The sequence below is a fragment of the Strix aluco genome, chromosome 12, assembly GCF_031877795.1.
Source record: "Strix aluco isolate bStrAlu1 chromosome 12, bStrAlu1.hap1, whole genome shotgun sequence".
Taxonomy (NCBI): domain Eukaryota; kingdom Metazoa; phylum Chordata; class Aves; order Strigiformes; family Strigidae; genus Strix; species Strix aluco.
The window spans coordinates 3,806,838-3,828,462 of NC_133942.1; the positions used below are offsets into that span (position 1 = coordinate 3,806,838).

Here is a 21,625-nt window from a genome sequence, read left to right on the forward strand (position 1 = left end):
GTACAGAAATCTCTGGTGGAAGGGAGTTGCTCACAACTTGGCAATCGGTTTTATGAATGCAATTAATGTGAGCACAAACAACAATATTTAAATCTCAAACCACTTCATTTGCCAAGTGCATAGCGTATCCAGTGACTCACATTTTACAGTTTGCGCTGCTGGTAGTTATAAGTGAAAAATCCCCACTGCAATTCCCAGTAAATAAAAAATAAAACCTACAGAGCTGCTGGCAATGTGTAAGCCTTTCTGAAACCGTAATTTCTTTAAGTTTTGATTAAAACAATGAAAAAAAGAAACTAAAAGCATCACTTTGGCTTGTGCCAGAGTGATGTAGGAAAAGCTGAAACCTGCGCATCGCCACATCTCTTGACAACACAGCTCCTCGGAAACAGTGCTGGTCTGGATACACACCCACAGTGCTTGGAACAAGGGACAAAGAGACACATTTAGTGGAAAAGCCCATCTTGGGGTTAAATCCAAGTTTGGCATTCCTGTGCATGGAAAGCCAGCGGCAGCACTGCAGCATTTATGTAGCCTTCACTGTTCATGGCTGGGAATCCCTCTCTTCAGTCAGGTGTTGGCTGGGGTTTTAAAGGTTCAGGTCCCACGGATGAAATTTGCTCTGGATCCAGGACCTTTGTGGAAAGTGAGATGGTAAAGCATCATGAGAAAGGCTGGTCATGAAGGAATGCCATCGAGTTGGCCCAGAGGTGACCAAGAGGTCCTGACCTGCAGCACTAGCACACTTTGGGATGCCTGACTGCATGCTGAGGCTGTTCCCATCGTGTTCCCAGCTGGGTTTTGCTTGGGAGGGACAACGTGCGAGCGGAGGAATTGCCAACTGAAATGGGTCTGTTTCTGTAACAAAGAGCGTGTTTCTCTAACGGAGCTGGCACAGCTTAACGTCTGCCTGCCGTGGGTGATGAGTTGTGAACCTACGGCTGGGGAACCCCAAGGCAGGGGCACTGGTCCTGCTCCAGCTGAAAGGTCTTCTCCAGCCAGTTGGCACCTACTGGCAGAGCCTTCCCAGGGTGATGGGGTACCGCCTGCCCCCCGCCACCCTCTCACGGCCCAAACCAGGAGATACTGGTGATGGAGGATGAGGGCAGCGGGGTTTTACCAGGCAGCAGAAACCACAAGAGGGAGCTGAGATGATGGTCTGTGCCTGTTCCCAGCCTCCACGAGCAGCCCAGCTCCAGCTCCCTCCTTCTCCTCTCTGCTTGCAGGTCGCTGCTTCCGAAGACCCAGTGGCTGATGCAACCCGCAGAGATGATGTTGAGTTTGACTGAGGTTCTGCTGGTGACGTGGACCTTGGGGAGTAAGTATGGTTTCAGGGAAGGGGGTCCAGGGGGAGATCCTGGATAGTTTCTGCCCCTCAGAGGAATTTCCTCTAACTCGTGGGGCATCATATCAGTGATGGGTGTGATTCAGTTTGCAATGAGATAAGAAAAAAAATGGAACAAAAGGTTGAATTTGAAGAGTCTGCAGGTTGGGAGACTCAGCTATTTATATGAACTGGAGGTTCTTGCTAGTATTATAATAAAAGCAATAAAAATTAACACAAAGTATACTTACTGACAAAGTCTGATGCAGAGCATAACTCCAGTGTCAAGGCCTTTGCTGGACTCACACAGATATTGTGGGGGTCAAAAGCAAGGAGAGACTTCTTCTGATACAATGAGAGAGAAGGAGAAAATGAAAATCCTTTGGGAGTAGACTGGTGGGGGCCAGAAATTGATTTGGGGACATCAGGATCAGAAGCATGAATTATTAATTTTAGACATTGCTTATCCCTCAAAAGGAGCGCAAAACTTGTCTAAAAAACTGTTTGCATATAAAGCTCCAGAAAGAATACAGGAAAATATCACAATATAAATATAATTCTGTAATGGAGATGCTTGTTTCATACATTTTCTCTTTTGCTGCTCACCAAGTGGGTTCGGTCTCTTCCAGGAGCCCAGGGGAGCATCTCCTGGGAGGTCCAGCGCTACGACGGCTGGTACAACAACCTGCTGCACCACAGCTGCGGCTCGGTGGGTGAGTGCCAGGCCTGGGGATGGGGATGGTGAGACGGGGCGAGCTGGCACTTTGGCACCTGGCTCACTTTACAACCCTCTCTGACTTGAGCCTGAACCAGGCAGGTGACCAGGCAATGCCACCTCCCGTGGCTCTGAGAAGTGGCTGTTTGCACTCAAGGTAGCTCCCCAGAGGCACCTAAGAGCCCCGTTAGATCAGTCCGGGAGGGGTCAAGCAGCCCAGCTTTGTCTCCCATGTCCTGGCCTTGCCACTTTTACCTGCTGCCCAGGGACCATCTGCAGGTTGTGCTGGTGTTGGATCAGACCCAGAGCAGAACTGTGCCTTTGCAGTGCCATTCAAAATACCCAAGGTAGGGAGGGCCCAGCTCTTCCCAGCAGGCATTTCACTGATGGACAGGGATCCCAGAGCTGGGAAAAGGCATCTTTAGCCAAAATCAGCATGCAGTTCAAGCAGCATTCAACATAAGGCAGAGACAGAAGAGTTCATGGTCCAGGCATGCTGGACCTACTCCTTTTCCGGTCTGCAGAGGACAGATACTGCGCTGTCAGGCTGCTGTGCAGCATGTACTGGTCTGTACTGGGACAGGCATGTGGGATTTCCCTGTGCCAGTGGTGACCTGCTTTCTTATGCCTACAACCAGCCCATGGGCCCACCCCCAGGAGATGTCCCCGAGCCAGGGACCAGGGCAGATCAGACAGGATCTTATCTAAAATATTAAAGATTATGAATCCTCCTATTTCCTGCAGCCCAGATCAGTCACCTACATGGTGACACACAGTGCGGTGGCAATTACACATCTTCCTCCGATTCCGAATGGCTCTCCAACATGACACGTGTGTCACCAGCCCTTTGGTTACACCAAAGCCTGTCAGGGACATCCAGTGGGTCCCTGGCAGACAATATCTCCCTCTTCCAGCACAGACAGATCAGATGTTAACATCTGGAAAATAAGAGGAAACTAAGCCTATAATTCAGGATCTCCCCTCGCTCTGGAGAGCTCCAGCAAACGAAGCCCACCACACTGGTGAAGAGCCTTTTGAAACAAGCTCACTCATCACTGAGAAATGACCTCCCACCTCCAGGCTTTTCAGTTATGGGACAGGCAGTGGGTGCAAAGTCAGGGTGTTTCTCCCTTGTGTCTCTGCCTCTCTGGCTGTTCCCTCTCCTGTTTCCTGCGGTGCTGGCAATCACCATGTTTGTGTAGGATTGCATAGTCAACATGGGCATCTTAACATCACCTCAGTTACCCACTGGAGCACACCACCCCAGACCTCCAGCAGGCAACGGGGAGGCACATGGACCAGAGAAGAACAACATGGAGGATCCCTCCTAGTTTTACGAGGACTGATCCCAGTGTTGTAAGAAGTTTTGGGTGTTGGTACCAAAACTTGCATATTCTTGGCCACTATAAGCATCTATGCCATCCTCTTGCTCTCTTTTGGGACCCTCACACCCCACTATTGCTGTGTCTCCTGTCTGTTGGGTGTTGCTGGACCTCTGTCCTGTTGCTTTGGTGCTGCAGGTGCCAGGCTGCTGCGTCTCCTGCCAGCCAACTACGCGGATGGGGTCTACCAGGCGCTGCAGGAGCCCCGCGTGCCCAACGCTCGCCAGCTCAGCAACGCCGTGGCACGTGGACCCTCTGGGCTGCCCTCCCGCAGGAACACAACCGTGCTGGCTGTCTTCTTCGGTAAGAGCTGGGGCCTGGCACTGGGTGGAAAAATGTTGGTTTGAGTGGAAAATGTTGGTTTCTCACACTCCAAGGCCATGCGTTGAAGCACTCCTCAGCCACTGCTTCATATCAGACCCACACCTGAAAGATAAAGCCTTGAGTATTGCCATACCAAAGTACTGTCCAGACAAGAGAGATTGCATGAATTTTCAGTGACCTTTGGCAGTTGCCCCAAATGCTGATATTTGTCATTTGGGAACTTCCTCATTTGTTTTAGCGGTAGTTACCCTGTTGCAAAATGCCTGACAGATGCGATAAGAGCCGTGCCGTGAGTGATTGCTGGGCAAAACTGCTGCAAGTCAGAGCAGTTTTTGCTGTCGCTCAGGAGCCTGGCAGGGTCTTGGATCTCCAAGCCCAGGGATGTCTGTCTCTGGGAAACACCCTTGGCTCATTGAGAAAACAGGCTGAACTTGTCAAAGTGGAGACAATTAGCTCCCCATACAGCTTAAGGTTCATACACATCCCCAGACACACAAACCAGGGTGCTCAGCCCCAAGATGGACCACAGGAGGGGCAGACACTAGTGCAGTATTTTTTAGCTTCTCCCTGGAGGCAGTTTTTCCCATCACACCAAAGCTCAAATGGGCCAACAGCAATGGCAACCACCAGGCTCAGCATCAGTAGCAACCCTTGGCCTTGAAGGCCACAGGCAAGGAGGAGCTCAGGGAAATAGTGGCTAAATGCAGAGCCTTGCTCCTGGTGAAGTGGTGGCCAGCTGATGGTCCAGCTGCCGGTACTCTCTGAACACTCGCTGGCTGAGTTTCTCCACCCTGGTCCCTGAATGACCCTACCCTACTCATGAGGTCTGGCCAGAACCCTTGTTCCTGTGGACGGGAGCTCAGCACATCTGGGCTCCACCCCGAAGTGACTTTTTCAAACTCATAGAGCAAACCAGCAGTGAAGACAGGAAGGAAACCACTCTCACTGCACAGGCTGGTCCCCTCAGCCCACGTATGGCTCAGCTGCCCACCATAACATCCTGTTCCAGGTGCTGGTGGCAGTCCTGCCAGCTGCTGACCGTGCTTGGGTCTTTGGCAGGTTTCCACGTGCTCTTGGACATCCTGGGGACAGAGAAACCTGGCTGCCCCGCTGAGTTCCTGAACATCCGCATCCCATCTGGAGACCCTGTGTTTGACCCTGCAGGCACCGGAGACATGGTCCTGCCCTTCCAGCGCATCCACTGGGCAGCAGAGACGGGGCAGAGCCCCAACAGCCCCCGGGAACAGGTAGGTAGTGTTTCCTTTGCTCTTTGCCTTTTAGATAAATTCCTCTTCACCCAACATTGGGGTCTATAGCAGCCAAGATAGTGTTTGCAAAAATAAAAGGGGAGGAGCACCATTTCCTTAAAAATTATACATCTCTCAAGTGTTTGAACCAACTGCAGATGAACCCAAAGCACAACCTCCAAGGTACTTACTGGTTCACACAGAGCAACATTTGTGGTTGCTCAAGGTCAGTGCTCTTCTTGGCCAAAGAAAATGTAATGACTCTAAAGAAAATGTAATGACTCTAGATCTGCCTGTGTCATCTATTTTAATGCAAATTTTAGGATCTTGCATGGTTTATGGAGGGCAGAAGAGGAAAAGGTAAAGCAGGAGCAGTTCACAGTCTTCCTTGGCTGCCAAAGTTTTTATCACTTCAGTCAAAATGAGCAGAGATAGGGCTGGTGAAACAAGTGATAACTGGAGCCTCTTTAGTGCAAGTGTAATGAATGTCCATAACTGACTTATACAATTGTGCCGCTCTAGAAGGTCAGGAATTACGACACATTTTTTTAGGCACCAACTCTTATCTTTAATAATGTATCACAAAACCGAACTGGTACTGTTATAAAGTTGTAAAGCTTCATTGACTTTCAGTCATTTTGAAAAAAATCCCTATTTTCCCCCAGTTTCTCTGAATTCTGCTGTGCTGAGGCTGGATGTGTTCCCAAGCCCATGTGCTGTTTCTTTCGTGCTGGAAAGCTTCCCAATCAAAATTGCTGCAGCAAAATACCCCCCTGAGCCTTTCACGTGACAAACCACGATGAGACCAGATTAACAAGTCATGGTTTTAGCAGCGTTTCAAACCTTAGAGAAATGAAAACTCCAGTGAGTTTTTGGACTAAAAAGGTGGTTTTCATGAAAACATTTGGCAGGGGAGATATTCAAGATGCTGCCAGGGCAGTGGAACTCCCTGCTCTGAGGACAGGACTCCCCAGAGGGGACAGCTCCAGTGTTTCCAGTTTCCCCAGAGATAGGTTTAGTCCCCTTCCAGCTTGGTCATGCCCACGTAGGGATTCACAGATGTCTGCTTCTGGGCATGACTGAAAATAATTGGGAAAAGAAACCCAAAATGTGCTTTTGAAAAACCTGTACCTGGTCTTTTCCTGTACTTGGCACTAATTCCTGCAGTTTGCATAGAGGTTGTTGGTGTATATATTTGCATCCTGATAGCTCTTGTTAAAACAGGGGATGGGGTGACTGCTTTACAAGACCAAAAGGGACGGGTTGGGGCTTTTCACGCCTTTTTTTTGCACCTTTCTGCTGAGACCCCAGTGCCAGTTAATGCCTGTTCCCTGTGCCTGCCCTAGACCAACGAAGTGACGGGCTGGCTGGACGGCAGCTCCATCTACGGCCCCTCGCACTCCTGGAGCGATGCCCTGAGGAGCTTCTCGGGGGGACAGCTGGCATCGGGGCCTGGCGGGCGCCTGCCAAGGGAGACAGATGGGAGGGTCCCCATGTGGAAGGCGCTGGATCCATCCACAGGACAGGGCGGTCCCCAGGGAATCTACGGTAATGGTGGCATCCTCAATGGGTTTTCACCTGCTTGGCTCCATCCCTGACCATGAGCAGGAGAAGCAGGAGGTCCCTAGACCTGAGCCCAGAGGGGGCCACAGGAAAGGGCAGTGGGATGTGGTGGGTCAGGCATCCCGTGGGAGAACAGGCAGTTTCCCATCCCAAGGGGGTGGAAGACGTGAGACCCAGCGAAGACTTCCCAGCAAAGACAGGTGCCACATCCCCAGGAGGCAACGGGTCATTTCCCAGTCATCATGCAGAGACCAGCTGCTGGACCCTCTGATCTAAGGTGATCTCCTCTGGGGAAAGGGTCTGCTGCCAATAAAAACCTGCTCATCTTGCTTTGAATTCCTCACCTGCCCAACCATTGGTCTGTGCTGGGGGCCCGGTGTGCTTCTCACTAGCTCACACTGCCTGTCTCCCTGGGGAGGAAGGAAGGGAAAGGGGACGAGGGGATGCTGGGATGCAGGCACAGGGCTGGGTGTGCTCCTCCAGCCACAGGCAAAGCTAGACCCAGTGGTGGCATCCCCCACTGATGGTCCTGGTGGCTCTTGCAGACCTGGGGAGCGCCTGGGGGAACGAGAACCTCTTCCTGCAGGCTGAGAGCATCGCCTGGTTTCGGTACCACAACTACCTGGCTGCGGCACTGGCTCAGGCACACCCGACCTGGTCTGATGAGGACATCTTCCAGCATGCACGCAAGCGGGTCATCGCCACTTTCCAGGTGAGAGATGGGACCCCCAAGTCTCTGCCGGGACCTCTGACACCACAGGGCCAGTGTTGGCCCTGACCCAGCTTCCCTGTGCCCTAGAGCATCGTGCTGTACGAGTGGCTGCCGACCCTGCTGGGGAGACGCATCCCGGAGTACAAAGGTGAGGGGCACGGAAGATGAGGGTGTGCAGGGAGCAGGGGTGGGGGGACCAGGGGAGCCAGGGGATGGGGCAGGAGGGGGACCTCAGTCCCCTTTCCCTCCAGCCTGGCTGCTGGACCATAGCTGCTGCCCCACAGGTTACCAGCAGCACCTGGACCCCAGCATCTCACCAGAGTTCGTGGTGGCTGCAGGGCAATTTCTGGCCACCATGTTGCCGCCAGGCATTTACAAGAGGTAGGAGCAACACATCTGGAGCAGTGCTGTGCCAGGGAAGGGGATGCCCAAGCTCAGGTGGTGGCCGGGGACAGTCCCTCTCCCTTCACCGCATCCTGCCCCTCACTGGGACAGCCAAGCCCTGTCAGCTCCAGGCAGTCCTGACTGGGGGCTGTGGGTCCAGCTCTTCTCTGCTGTTCCAGAGGCCCCAAGTGCCAGTTCCAGAAAGTACCTGGCCCCAGCGGTTCATTCCCAGCGGTGCGGCTCTGCAACAGCTACTGGAGCAGACAGGTATGGGGAAGGGAATGCAGGGTCCTGAGGGCTGGCCAGGGGGGTTTCATTCCTTGCTTTATGTTATAGAGGACCCCACAGGGGTGTGAAAGGGGAATTGGGTGCAGAGCATGGCAGCCAACCAAGGCAGGTGAGGTCCTCCCCATCCAGATATCCCCAGACGCTGCCTTCAGCTGCAGCAGGCTCAGACCTCAAGGTTGAGCTTCATAAAGAAAATGAGCCTGGAAGAAGTCCCTGGTCCCCTTATGGCTAGGGTCTGGACACCTATGGGCACCAGTTCAGGGGTGTGGGGCTGCCTCATGTCCTCAGTCCTGGGAGGAATCACCTATTCTTCCCATCTCCCCTCAGAGCACTGGGCTGAAGCAGGCAGAGGCTGTGGATGTGGACAACCTCCTGCTGGGGATGACCTCACAGATTGCAGAGCAGGAGGACAACATTGTGGTCGAAGATCTCCAAGGTCTGCACTTCCTTGCACGTCAGTGGGGAACCCTGTCTCCGGGGCTGCACAGGGGCCAAGGTGGGGAGGGAGGTCCCATCACCACCACCACCACCAGCACCCAACCACATGCTCAGACCAGCTTCAACCTTGTTAATGGAGATGCAGAGAAGCTGTAGGGCATGTTAAGCATGTCCGTGGGACTGTTCTGGCAAGGGCATAGAGATGATTTCCATGTTCAGCATGGCCCATGGCAGAGGGATGAGGCCAGCCCAGCAGCTATGACAGTAGATGTTGCTCCTCCAACTCTGCCTTGCCATCACCAGAGCTTTGAATCCACCCACAGATTACTGGTATGGGCCCCTGAAGTACTCCCGCACCGACTATGTGGCCAGCTGGCTTCAGCGTGGGCGAGACCTTGGCTTGCCAACCTATAACCAAGCCCGAGAGCGATTTGGGTTGGATCCTCTCCAGAACTGGTCAGACCTTGCCCCACACCTGGAGCAACAGGTAACAGGGAACTGGTCTAGGCACAGCAAATGTGTGTGTCAAAGGATGTTGGGGCAGTTCAGGCAGTTACTGGCTTCTCCAGCAACGCAGGAAGAGGGACATCAGTGTGCATCCCGCCCTAGCTTATTTTCATGCCTGCAGGGCTGCTGCATTGGGTTAACTGTGTAATTACATGGCATGAATATCCTGCCCCAGTGTTGAGCTCCCATGCTGCAGGGTGCTCTGCTCCTCCTGGAGCTGAGATGCTCTGGGAGTAATGTTTAGTTGCTCAAGACCAAGCCATGAGCTCAAGGCTGTGTGGGGCCGAGCATCCTCCCAGCCCATGGATGTGTGATGCCTGGAAAATGCACATTCCTCGCTCCTCCTGAAGCTTGCCAAGACTTTCTGATGCCCTGGCAGAATTTCCTCTGCTCACATGTGTGCCGTGGGGATTTCTGGCCAGGTTCTGGAGAAGATCGCTGCCCTGTATGCCAACAACACGGCAGGGCTGGAGCTGCTCCCTGGAGGCATGCTGGAGACTGACAGCTCCCTCTTCAGTGTCATCATCCTGGACCAGTTTGTGCGCCTGCGTGATGGCGACAGGTTTTGGTTTGAAAACACCAAGAATGGGTAAATGCCTCTTCCCCACCTGTCAGGCTGCTCACTGCTCTGCAAGTCCCAGTAAAACACAAAAACCGGGGCTGAAGGAAATAACATCCTTCAGCTTCCTCAGTTCCTAAAATGGTGCAGGGAGTGCAGCCCTCCTGCTGCTGGCCAGTGACACCTGGGGCCACCACTTGGCCCCACATCTTTTTCCCCAGGCTGTTCACAGTGGAGGAAACCAGGGAGATCCGTAACACCACCTTCCACGATGTCCTGGCTGCCGTCACCTACGCAGACCCCACGGACCTCCAACCCCACGTATTCATCTGGAGTGAGGGTGAGTGCTTCATGCAACAGCAGGGCGCAGGGAGCAAACAGCACCAGCAAGTTAGGGAGGAAAGCAGACCCATCTCAGTGACACAGCCAATGACTCAGCGACACAGGGCTGGCAGTTTCTCAAGCCTGACACCTGCTATGCCGCTAAGCCAGCAAAATGTGTGCAAAATTCAGGGGTTGTTTGTAAGCAAGGTGGGCAGTGCTGATGTTGAAAGTGGGTTGAAGTCCAGGCATATGGAAGTCCTGGGGAGAGCTCAGGGCTTGTGTCCCAGCATGTTTTGGTTTCCCAGCAGGCTAGGAGCAGCCTAGTCCTGTGCTGATATGCACCCCTCACCCTGGTGCCCTCCTGTGCTCTCCCTGAAATGAGCTTTCCTCTCCCTGCCAAGACCCAGAAAGAGTACTGCTGCCTTGCTCAGGGTGAGGTGTGGCCAAACACAGCACTATGCCTTTTCCTCTTGGGATCTTGCCACGCTCTTCCCATTTACGGAAAGCATTTTATTTGGTGCATGTTCCGGCCCTTGCAAGGTGTTTTTGTTCCCTTGGCATACGCTCCATGCAATTGCACCAGGAGGACTCCCTGGGTTTGCATCATCCTGATGAACAGAGGCTCTAAGCCCCAATTTGCCATGGCCTGGGGTGCTTCTTGCTCAGCCCCTCCCATCGGGAGAGGTGATAGTGCTGAACTGCCAGAGCGCTGGAGTCCAGTTCTGCGCTTGGTTTGCTGTGGCAGGCAGAGGTTCAATCCAAAACCAAGGATTTTCCCCTAAGATCTGGAGTTTAACTTGAGCATCCCAGTTTTGCAGCGCTCCCTGGGTCACTCATCAATGACCCACCAGCATCTTAATGCAGATGTTCCTGGGGACGATGGAGGTGAGACGGGTAAAAGGTCCATGACACCCACAGCCCATCTCCCCCCACACAGGGGATCCATGCCCCCAGCCCCAGCAGCTGACAGCTCAACACCTGCCCAGCTGCACGCCCATGATGGTGCTGGACTACTTTGAAGGCAGCGGCGCAGGCTTCGGGATCATCATCGTTGTCCTCTGCTGTCTTCCTTTAGGTTTGCCACTCTATTTCTTTACCCATCTCCTCTTCTACCAGGGAAAGGGGCTGAATGCCCATGGACCAAGCACCTCCCAGCTGCTGAGTCTTGGTCACCCCCAAGGTCCTTGGGCACCAGGGGGGGGCAGGGCTTTCATGGAGCAGCCCTGCTTTAAATAAATCCATGCAGCATTGAACCGGGGGCGATGGGGAATAAATAAACCCGTCTGCCCAGTCACACGGGTGATGCTGCCAAAGTGGGAAAGAGTTTTGTGATACCTCATGCCTCCTTCTCCCATGTATCCCCAGTGACTCTGTTTGTTGCCTGGATTGTTGCCGTTTTCCGCAAGAGAGATTTCAAGAAGCTGCAGAAGAAGCAGAGCACCAGTGTGCGGAGAGAGGTGACCGGCGAGGCGATACACGGTGAGGTGGCACTGTCAGTCCTGCGATGGTGTCTGGTGATGCTGCTGGAGTCAGGGCACATACCGAGGCAGGGCTGGGCTTGAAGCTTATATCCAGGCTGGATGTAAGGAGAAACTGTTTCCCCAGGAGGATAGTCAAGCAGTGGAGCAGATAGCCCAGAGAGGTTGTGCAGTCTCCATCCTATCCAAGACCTGACCAGATAAAGCCTTGAGCAGACTGGCCTGACCCTGTAGCTGGTCCTACTTTGAGCAGGAGGTTGGGCAAGATACCCTTCCAACCCGAGTCATCCTATGACCCTCTAATTCCAACCCTCTCCAGTTCACACCTTACCCGAAGGAAACCTATGTAGGGCAATTGCACCAGTAGCTCCAGGACAGGGACTGTATCTCCTTGCTCTGGACACTGGAAAAATCCTACCTCCCTGCTCCATGGTCTGTACTCCTCTTGTCCCCATGCATTTGAGCTCTGAAGTTGGGAGATCATCGTTTTTCCCTTAACATGTGTCTGGTCCTGAAATCACTCCCAAACTGCATCTCAGTGAAGGAGGTGCTGGGATGAATAGGAGCCCAGGTGTGCCTTTCCAGCTGAGTCCTGTGCTCTCACCCATCAGCCATGGAGTGGCACGGTCCCAAGACAGACAGCTCTCCCGTCTACATTCAGCTCCAAGCTGACAAAGTGCTCAAAGTGCTGGATGGGAGAGGGTCTGTGCTCCGGAGCATCAGCCTGAAAGCCCATCAAAGGGTGGAGGTGATCCTCTCCAGCAACAAAGGGAACAAAGTTCTGCTCCTGAAGAGCCCCAAGGAGTATGACCTGGTGAGTACCATGATGCCTGGGGTATGATACCTTCCCCTGGACCCTCCACAGTCCTCTGCTGCTGGTCACATACACCCTGCACCAGTCAGTCCTGGGCACTGGGAGCAGTGTAGGTCCCCGGAGGGTGGCTGTGGCCTCCTGAGAACCACCAGGTCCAGCTCATACCATGGAGCGACCACTGTGGTGAAGAGCAGAAGCACTTACATCCCGTCTGAGCCTCTGCTGCTCACAGCCTTTTGGTGGGGTCTTTTGCAGGTGCTGCTTTTCAGCGAGGAGGCAGAGAGGAGCAGCTTCATTGGGAAGCTGAGAGGCTACTTGGAGGAGAGCAGCCTTGATCTCCATATATCTGAGATGAAGGAGCAGAGCCTGATGAAATGGGCAGTCACCCAGGAGCAAAGAAAACAAATTCTGGAGACTTTCTTCAGGCACCTGTTTGCTCAGGTACGTAGAGGTGTGGCAGGCTCTGATGCATGGAGGAAGGTATTTCTGTATTGATTAAGCAACGAATGTTGCTGCCATTGCTTTCCGTAAGAGCTGGTGAGCCACGCACAAGGAAGCTGCCCATACTTTCAGGACCAAGGGACATTTTCCCTTGCAGAAGACAAAGTTCTGCTGTGGTGATACAAGCATCTAAAGTTGCAAAGAGACTTTTGGATGATGAAACTGAGGTCTCCATAATGGTCACTGGTGTTTAGTGTGTAGAACAGACAGAGGACTTCCCCACTGTGTAGGAGAGACATGGGACTTTCTCATTCACATTGTGTAGGAGAGACACGGGACTTCCCCATGATATCTGCCATGAGTTTTGTGCCAGGGGAGCCGCCGGTCTTTGTGCAATAGGTCAGGCAAGTGAGCACCAGCCTTCTGCTCTGCCAGCACTCATGGGATTTCTTTTGTGGGACACAACCTGCAGGTGCTGGAAATCGACAGGTCCAATGCCGGAGAGCTCAACTTTGAATCTTCACAGAAGGCAAAGGAGTCTCTAACATGTGAACTGAGCAGGGCTGAGTTTGCCGAGGCCCTGGGGCTCAAAGCCCACTCCATGTTTGTGGACTCCATGTTCTCACTGGCCGACAAAGACGGCAATGGCTACATCTCCTTCCGGGAATTCCTGGACATCTTGGTGGTCTTCATGAAAGGTGGGAGCTGGAACTGGTTAGTGTCTTCATCTGTTGCCCTCAGTCCTGTTTCTAGGCTCTGGCAACGCCACCAGCAGAGTGAAGGACAAGATCCATCCAGCAGGTCAATCCGTAGACACTCCTACAGATTAAAATTCCTTTCACTTAGGACAGCTTCAACTTGAGTTATGGGGCAGTGACAATGTAATTATATTTCCTGAAAGACTGTTCACGAGGGGAGCTATCTTTTGTCACGGTAGACAAGTCTGCCCTGTTTCCTGAATGGACGATGCATCCTGTCCTTGAGAGGTCACAGTAACTGTATCTGATATCATATCTGATCCTCTCTAAATGACCACTGGAAAGGTGGATTCATAGATGGAGGTGGTGAACGTCAGATTCAATCAAAGCAGCTCCCAGAAGAATCATTCCTGTGTAAAAGCACATTTTGAGTTTGTAAAATAACGCACGAGAAAGAATGTGTATCTACCCGATTTTTCACCTTGCACTTGAGAAAGTCAAGTGGGAGGGCAGCACACTATTCACATTTAGTTGCTATTCAAGCAGTGATCAGCAGTGTGCTTTCAGTCTTTTCAGAGCTGAGTGAGGCTTCACTGTTGCAGGTCCAGACTCTCAAAGACAATGTTTGACAGCATCTTTGTTGATGAAAATAGGATCTTGTTCTTACTTCGCCTCTCTTCCTCCCCATCAGGGTCCCCGGAGGAGAAGTCCAAGGTGATGTTCAGGATGTATGACATAGATGAGAATGGGTTCCTCTCCAAGGAGGAGTTTCTGAGGATGCTCAGGTACTTTTCCTCATCTCTCTAGACGTTTTCACAATGTCTGTAAACACAGATGTGTTCAAAAGCAGCTCCCAGTTTCTATGCTTCAGTCCCCAGGTGTGTTATGTGAGAGCCTGTGGACTCAACACTCACAACCCATTTTCTCTCATGAAACTGGTCTGGGGCTCTGCTCTGTGTTATTTGAAGGACTCAATCTGTTGTCCTCTGAAGTTCCCATCTCCCCTTCTTGCTCCAGGTCCTTCATTGAGATCTCCAACAACTGCCTGTCAAGAGACCAGGCAGAGCAGGTGACCGAGTCCATGTTTCGGGCCTCAGGGTTTCAGGACAGGGATGAGCTGACATGGGAGGATTTCCACTACATGCTGCGGGACCATGACAGTGAGCTTCGTCTCACCCAGCTCTGCATCAAAGGTCAGTGGGCAGGAGCACGGGGTGAGCCCAGGCCCTGCAGGGCTGGAGGCGATGGGCAGCACCCAATACGTAGCTCCCACATCTTGTCCCATCAATCTCTCCAACCCAACTGCAGTAATGGGACATCAGCTGTCGCTCCATGCGTGACAACTTTGGGTCAGCTCAGTCTTTTCCCACCACACTCCTGCCCAGGGGAGGTGCCTAAACCTTGTCCACTGCATCTCATACACACTGAACGGCTGTTTGTCCTTTTGGCTCCTCAAAGGTGTCCCCGAGGTGCTCAAGCAAAACCTGCACAACCGTGTCTCCTTCATAAAAAAGAAAGAGCTGAAAGGGTAAGGTCTCCTCCTTAGTCTTGCTGCTGCTCCTGTTTCTTCTTCTCCTGCCCTGATGCACATCCATTCTTCACCTCAGTCCCTCCAAGAAAAGCTCCCACTAGGTGTTCACACGCGCAGTGCTGAGGGAGGGGGATGACGGTGCTGGGACATGCCTGTTAGCAAGTTGGACGGTGCGGAGGGGCTGTTGCCCTCCTCCCCTGGCACCCAGGCAGGCAGAGCAGAGGAACCGCCTCCTGCAGAGCCCCTGTTGCATCCACCATGTGGGGATGGGAGTCCTGTCTTGGTTTTCAGAGGGGCAGGTTATCTTGGGGTGAATCCAGCCTGTGTGCCATGCAACTAAAGTTAATGCAAGCGGGCTTGCAGGAAAGAGCTGGACACCTTCTCAGCTGAGCCCGAGATGGAAAGTGGGGAAAATTTTGGCAAGCCCTTCCTGCAAGTATATCTTTGAGCTAGACATAACTCTATTTCCAACAGAACCATCTCAGAGGAGGAGAAAGACCCAAACCTGGACACCACGAGCCATTACGTGGAGCGAGAAGGGCAGGAGCTGAGGAAGAGACCAGGCAGAAAGTCAGTATGCCCTCTCTCCAGACGTGCTTCTTGGGTTTGGGCTCAGCCTGTCTGATGTTTCTCATGTCTCTGTGTCAGACTGGGCACCCATCCAGTCAAACAGCACTGCTGCAAGGAGCCAGCACCCCCATGATGGGGTGCAACGTAGGGAGGGGATGAGAGGCTGTCCCTGCAGGAGATGCCCCAGCCCAGGCAGGCACATGACAGCCTCTCGCTGGCCGAGGAGCTACGGGAACAGCCCTGTCTTGGTGGGGACCGTGCTGTAGCTGAGGCTGGGTGATGTGCATCTATAAAAAAAAAAAAAAAAATGAAGTGGCCAACTCCAGAACCTGGGATAGTGATTTTTAGAGTGTGTGCCTTGCCCACAGCAAGGGCCTTTGCCTGGCAGGTCCTGCCTGCGCTCCTCTGCCCCTTGGGACACTGCTCACTCACCCCTGGGCTGCCTGCAAGAGCTGCAGGAGAACACTCTGGTCCTCACTGCTGTGGCAGCAGCAAGTATTTCTACAAGGAAGTTGTTAAGTGGCTGTTACGGCCAGAATATCCTGATTTGCCTTAATAGCTCTAAGGACCTTCCCCTACCCCAGGATCAGTTTGGAGGATTGAATATTACTATGTAAATTATCTTTTACGGTTCTTATCTATGGTTACATTTATGAGTCATTATCTGCACATTTGTTATCAGCTTTCAAAAGCGTGTAGACTGTGGGATGACCTGAGATCAACCACTGGCACTGTGCTCTGCAGGTCACTGCTGTCACTGGTGTGCAGAGGTGGTCACAAGTACAGGGAGGAAGACCCAAATCTGGGCATCACGGCCATATCTGGCCTGCTAAACCTCAAAATGACCCCAGCCCTCCTGTATTTGCCAGGGTGAATCAGTACCAGCTGCATTTGTACACTGAAGCGCAACGGAAGAAGTACCAGCGGAACAAAGTTCAGCAGAAGATCCAGGAGTTCAAGCGCTTTGTTGAGAATTACCGGCGCCATATCGTCTGTGTGGTCCTCTTCTCTGCCATCACCGCCGGCGTGTTCGTGGAGCGAGCCTACTGTGAGTGCCCATCCTGCCCTGCTCCCCAGACGTGGAGGGTGCGTGGGCTTGCCTCCTCAACGCTGCTGGTTGCGTGGAGCATGCTGGGGTGTGAAAGGTCTTGGCACAGCTTTGGGCAACAATGTTGGTCCTGCTCTGGAATAACTGAGGTTGGAAGGGACCTCTGGAGGGGTCTGGTCCAATGCCCTGCTCAGAGCAAGGCCAATGTCAAAGCTGAATCAGGCTGCTGGAGGCCTTGTCTGGAGAAGGTTTGAAGGGCTCCAAGGTTGGAGATCCCACCATCTCGTTGGGCCTGTGCTAGTTTTTGACAGTCCTCCCTGTGAAGAGTTTTTATTTTACATAAAACCTGAATTTCCTTCAGTGAAACTCATGCTGTTGCCTCTCATCCTTTCACTGTGCATCTCTGAGAAAGAGTTTGGCTCTTTCCCCTCTGTAACCCATTAAGTGGTTGCACACAGCCACAAGGTCTTCCCTCACCCATCTCCTCCAGCCTGAACAAGCCCATTTCCCTCAGCCTTTCCTCTACATGACATGCTCTAGCTTCCACCCATCCTGGTGGCCTCCACTGGACTTGTTCCAGTTTGTTGATGCCTCTCATATTGGGATGCCTAACTGAGGACACAGTACCAAGGTGCAGTTTCACAGTGCCTGACAGAGGAGGACAATCCCCTCCCTTGACCTCCAAGAACACCATGTCACCCAGCAGCTCTGGGAGGGTCTGACACAGAGAATCCTGCCCCTGTCCCCACACAGCCCCATCCCTCGTGACCTTTTCTTGGTGCAGCCACACAGGTAGCTGTCCCCCTGTTGCAGGAAGGATCATGGCCCTCAGCGCTGGGCACGTTGACACCCTCTCCACTCTCTCTCCCCAGACTATGCCTTCGCATCCCCCAGCACTGGAATCGCACAGACCACCTTTGTGGGGATCATCATCTCCCGGGGATCAGCTGCCAGCATCTCCTTCATGTACTCCTACATCCTGCTTACCATGTGCCGCAACCTCATCACCGTCCTGCGGGAGACCTTCCTCAATCACTACATCCCCTTCGATGCTGCCGTGGACTTCCACCGCTGGGTTGCCATGGCAGCCCTGATTTTCTCAGGTAGGTGAGCTGCTGGGGCATGTGCTGCCAAGCAGGAGGACCAGTCCGTCATGGCACAGCAGGACCAGGCAGAAGCTTGAAGACCTGTATGGAGCCTGCAGACATAGAGACTTTGCACCAGAGAAGAGGAGGAATTGTGGGGTCCCTGGGAGCATCAGCAGCGTCTGCTGCATCTCCATCCACAGCAACAGTGATGCATTTCTCTCCCGGTTTCTGTCTCTTACAGTGCTCCACACTGCAGGTCACATAGTGAATGTCTACATCTTCTCAGTCACGCCTCTCAGCGTGTTGTCCTGCCTCTTTCCCAGTGTCTTTGTGAATGATGGGTAGGTGCAACTTATAGCACAGTTCAGAGAGAGTGTCCTGGGCACAGACAGAAATGAAAGTGGAAACCAGGAGTTTGGTCTGGCTGCTCCATGGTGCAATCTCTTGTCCCTCTTCAGGTCACAACTCCCACAGAAGTATTACTGGTGGTTCTTCCAGACTATTCCAGGTGAGACCACCTGCATGCCTGTGCGCAGGACGGGCAGCCCTCTGCCCAGCCCAGGTGGAGCCTCTGTGAGGCTGCCCTGATGCCACCAGACCTCCTAACCCCTTCTCTCACAGGCATGACAGGAGTGCTGCTGCTCGTGATCCTGGCCGTGATGTATGTGTTTGCTACCCACCACTTCCGACGCGTCAGCTTCCAGGGCTTCTGGATCACCCACCACCTCTACGTGCTGCTCTATGTCCTGGTAAAGCATTTGAGCTGGGAGGGAGGGGTGGTGCCGATGCACTGCAAGCCTGTGGGTCAGAAATAGCTGGGGAGGTCCCACGGGAGGTGGTGGCTCCAATCCTGGCTCCCCACTGCTGCTGAGCTCCCACCAGAGCAGCCACAGGGGGATGGCTTGCCGAGCTGAGCACTGTGCTGATGAGGGCTGCTCCCTGCCCAGGTCATCATCCACGGCAGCTACGCGCTGATCCAGCAGCCCCGCTTCTACATCTACTTCATCATCCCGGCTCTCATCTACAGTGCGGATAAGCTGCTCAGCCTGAGCAGGAAGAAGGTGGAGATCAGCGTGGTGAAAGCCGAGCTCCTGCCCTCAGGTACCACAACACCCCTGTCCACACATCACCAGCTCAGCCCAGGTTCTTCGCAAGAGCATCGGGGGCTGCAGCAATGAAGTCCCCATCCCCATTCATTCCCCCCAAGGTGTCACCCACCTCCAGTTCCAGCGGCCGCAGGACTTTGACTACAAGTCCGGGCAGTGGGTGCGCATCGCCTGCGTGGCCCTGGGCACCACTGAGTACCACCCCTTCACCCTGACCTCGGCACCACATGAGGACACACTGAGCCTGCACATCCGGGCCGTGGGGCCCTGGACCACCCGCCTGCGGGAGCTCTACTCCCCAGAGAGCCTGGCCCTCATCGGCAAGCTGCCCAAGGTGAGCCCTGCGCTGCTCCTCTGGGTACAGGGACCGCCAAGCCCCAGAACATCTCAGCAATGTGCTCTGCCCAGCCCGACGTGCTTCTCCAGCCTTGAAGGCAGCCAGGATCTGGGCACGTGGAGGCAGGAGATGTTCTGCTGATGGCTGGCTCCCTTCCAGCTCTATCTGGACGGCCCCTTCGGGGAAGGCCACCAGGAGTGGAACAAGTTCGAGGTGTCAGTGCTGGTGGGAGGAGGCATCGGTGTGACGCCCTTCGCATCCATCCTCAAGGACCTGGTCTTCAAGTCATCCATAAGCTCCAAGCTGCTCTGTAAGAAGGTAAGAGGAAGCATCTGAGAGACAAGAGCCCTCCTGAGATGCCTCCTGCTGCTGCTGGCCTCTTTGGGAGTAAAATCCTCTATGAGCCATCTGGGAAGGAGCCCCATGGACATGCATAAGGGTGCTGGCTGCACTCTGAACTTCATCCCCATGTGCCACAGATCTATTTCATCTGGGTGACACGCACGCAGCGGCAGTTTGAGTGGCTGGCAGACATCATCCGTGAGGTGGAGGAGGCAGACAGGAATGATTTAGTCTCCGTGCACATCTATATCACACAGCTGGCTGAGAAGTTCGATCTGCGTACCACCATGCTGGTGAGCCTGGCCACCCGCCGGGGAGGCTGCCACGCTGCGCTGGGCCATGCTGGGCCATCTGATGTGCACTCATCTCTCTTCCAGTACATCTGTGAGCGGCACTTCCAGAAGGTGCTGAACAAGAGCCTGTTCACAGGGCTGCGCTCCATCACCCATTTTGGGCGTCCTCCCTTCGTACCCTTCTTCGACTCACTGCAGGAGGTGCACCCCGAGGTCAGTGCCTGGCTGGGGACAGGAGGAGGGGCACCCACCAACCAGTGTGGAGGACTGGTCCCAGCCTGTCCTCGAGGCCCTGGAGACCTTGGTGGCATCCATAGCAAGGGCAGGGCAGAAGGAGCATGAACCCCACTTTCCCTCCAGAGCCAGGATGAGCTGCAAGAGTCAGCAACACCCACACCAGCCAAATACCCCTGGTACCACAACACCCCAGTGGCAGCCACTGCCCGGAGCTGGTAGAGACGCTGGGGGATCCCATCCTTCCTCCATGGCCCCACCAGCTCCATGGGGAAGTGACAACCTCCCCAAAAGCCTCCTCAGCCTGGGACAGGCTGCTCAGCCAGCATCTGTGCCCAAAGCTACTGGAGGGCAAGGGTCCAAGGGGGGCTGGGCTAGGGGGTGCGGGAGGGAAAAGCTGATACTGCTGGGTTTGACCCCTTTGGCTCCCTCCTTCCCCAGGTGCAGAAGATCGGGGTGTTCAGCTGTGGCCCACCTGGGATGACAAAGAGCGTGGAAAAGGCTTGTCAGCAACTGAACAAGAAAGACCAGACCTACTTTGCCCATCACTATGAGAATTTCTGACCCTATCCCATGCCGTTTCACCCCCGGGCTGCAGCCTTCACTGGAAATGCATGTGCAGCCCCAGCACCTGCACAGCAATGCTTCGGGTGGTCACGGGCCTGGGCTCCCACCACTACCGTTGGGCTGGCATGTCCCAATCCAGAAAACCCAGTGTTCGAGTTAAGCTTGGCTCTACCACCTTAATCCTGCAAGACAGAACTTGTGCTCTGCTGAGTAGCTTGGGGAATGTCTCTGAAGAGCTTTGGGGAACAGCTTGGTGCCCGCACAACCTGAATTCACAGCACTTTGCCCCAAGACCCAGGTGGCACGCTTATGGGGTGAGGAGCCAGAGACCTCCCTACCATCCCTCTCCTTGAAACAGGCTCAGCTTTCCTAACGCACTCATTTGTGTCTGCTTGTTAGCACTCCAAGCCTTCCCGGGTTTGCATTGGGCCTTAGTTGTGTTTGCATTGGCTTCTTTCATCAGCGTCACCATTCTTCGGTCATGGATCATTTGTGCTTGTTTTAACTAATGCCTGGCTTTGCATTGCTGGGCTGCTGCTCTCACGGACTGTGATTTGAGTTTAAATAAAGCTGACTGAAGTTTTAAAACACTTTCTTGCCTCCTGTAGCTGGGTCTCGGTTACCTGGAGACTTGCAATACTGGTGGCAGAGTGCTGGCCTTGCTCCTCTTACAGAGTATTTACACCAGCCCCCAGGAAATGGGTTAAACAGGAGTGAGCTTCCCCTACGCTGGCAATGTACATGAGGTGGAGAAGGGGTTGCAGATCTGAGCCCAGGCACAGCCCCCTAGACTGTGTCCTACCAGACCCATCACCCCCAGCAACGCCCCCCCAGTGGCAATGCCCCCAGCAAGACGTGGCACGGGAGCAAATTACAGCCGAGGAGCCCAAAGAGGCTTGAGTCGTGGGAATAGTTTCAGCCCTTGGGCTGTTAAACAAGCCCCCCTGGACCACAGGGAGTATGTCTCCATTTCCCAGTAACAGCAGGGTCTTGCAATTGCCAGCAGCCCCCCAGCCATGCCCATAGGCCTTCCCCCAGCACTGGAGTCGGGGGCCAGGAGAGCCCCAGGGCTCAGCAAGAAGCCCCAGCTCACCCCCACGGCCGAAGGCTGGGCAGCCTTCCCCTCCCGTGGCCATCCCACCCCCTTCAGCACAGTGCACTTCAGCAGTTCCTGGATGGGCTCTGCTACCACCACATCTGATTACGGGGCCAGGCTCCCGGGCAGGTTTCACGCTGACACATTAACAACCTGGTTTACTCTGAGCAGTACTCTGCTTCTCTTTCTGGCTATGGAAAGTTCCCCTGGGTTAT

The 21,625-nt window shown here is 53.8% G+C and overlaps 1 protein-coding gene across 1 annotated transcript; it reads left to right on the forward strand.

Moving 5' to 3' along the window:
• The first annotated feature begins 1,269 nt into the window (after positions 1–1,269).
• On the forward strand, positions 1,270–20,815 carry DUOX2 (dual oxidase 2). Its single transcript, XM_074837011.1, has 33 exons — positions 1,270–1,318; positions 1,954–2,037; positions 3,560–3,724; positions 4,805–4,992; positions 6,339–6,540; positions 7,101–7,267; positions 7,355–7,415; positions 7,552–7,648; positions 7,831–7,918; positions 8,267–8,375; positions 8,701–8,864; positions 9,307–9,473; positions 9,665–9,783; positions 10,705–10,842; positions 11,133–11,246; positions 11,857–12,059; positions 12,315–12,500; positions 12,973–13,198; positions 13,890–13,983; positions 14,216–14,391; positions 14,657–14,717; positions 15,204–15,299; positions 16,169–16,347; positions 17,220–17,450; positions 17,677–17,776; positions 17,894–17,943; positions 18,057–18,184; positions 18,383–18,536; positions 18,643–18,875; positions 19,038–19,196; positions 19,358–19,513; positions 19,598–19,726; positions 20,189–20,815. Exons 1-33 carry the CDS (start codon positions 1,270–1,272, stop codon positions 20,309–20,311), a joined length of 4,596 nt encoding a protein of 1,531 aa, XP_074693112.1. The 3' UTR covers positions 20,312–20,815.
• Positions 20,816–21,625: the final 810 nt, after the last annotated feature.

Coding starts and splice junctions, on each gene's coding strand:
- DUOX2 (XM_074837011.1), top strand. CDS start 1,270: ATGATGTTGAGTTTGACTGAGGTTCTGCTGGTGACGTGGACCTTGGGG. Junction 9,784..10,704: donor CGTATTCATCTGGAGTGAGG/GTGAGTGCTTCA, acceptor CCCCCCACACAG/GGGATCCATGCCCCCAGCCC. Junction 19,727..20,188: donor TGCAGGAGGTGCACCCCGAG/GTCAGTGCCTGG, acceptor CTCCTTCCCCAG/GTGCAGAAGATCGGGGTGTT.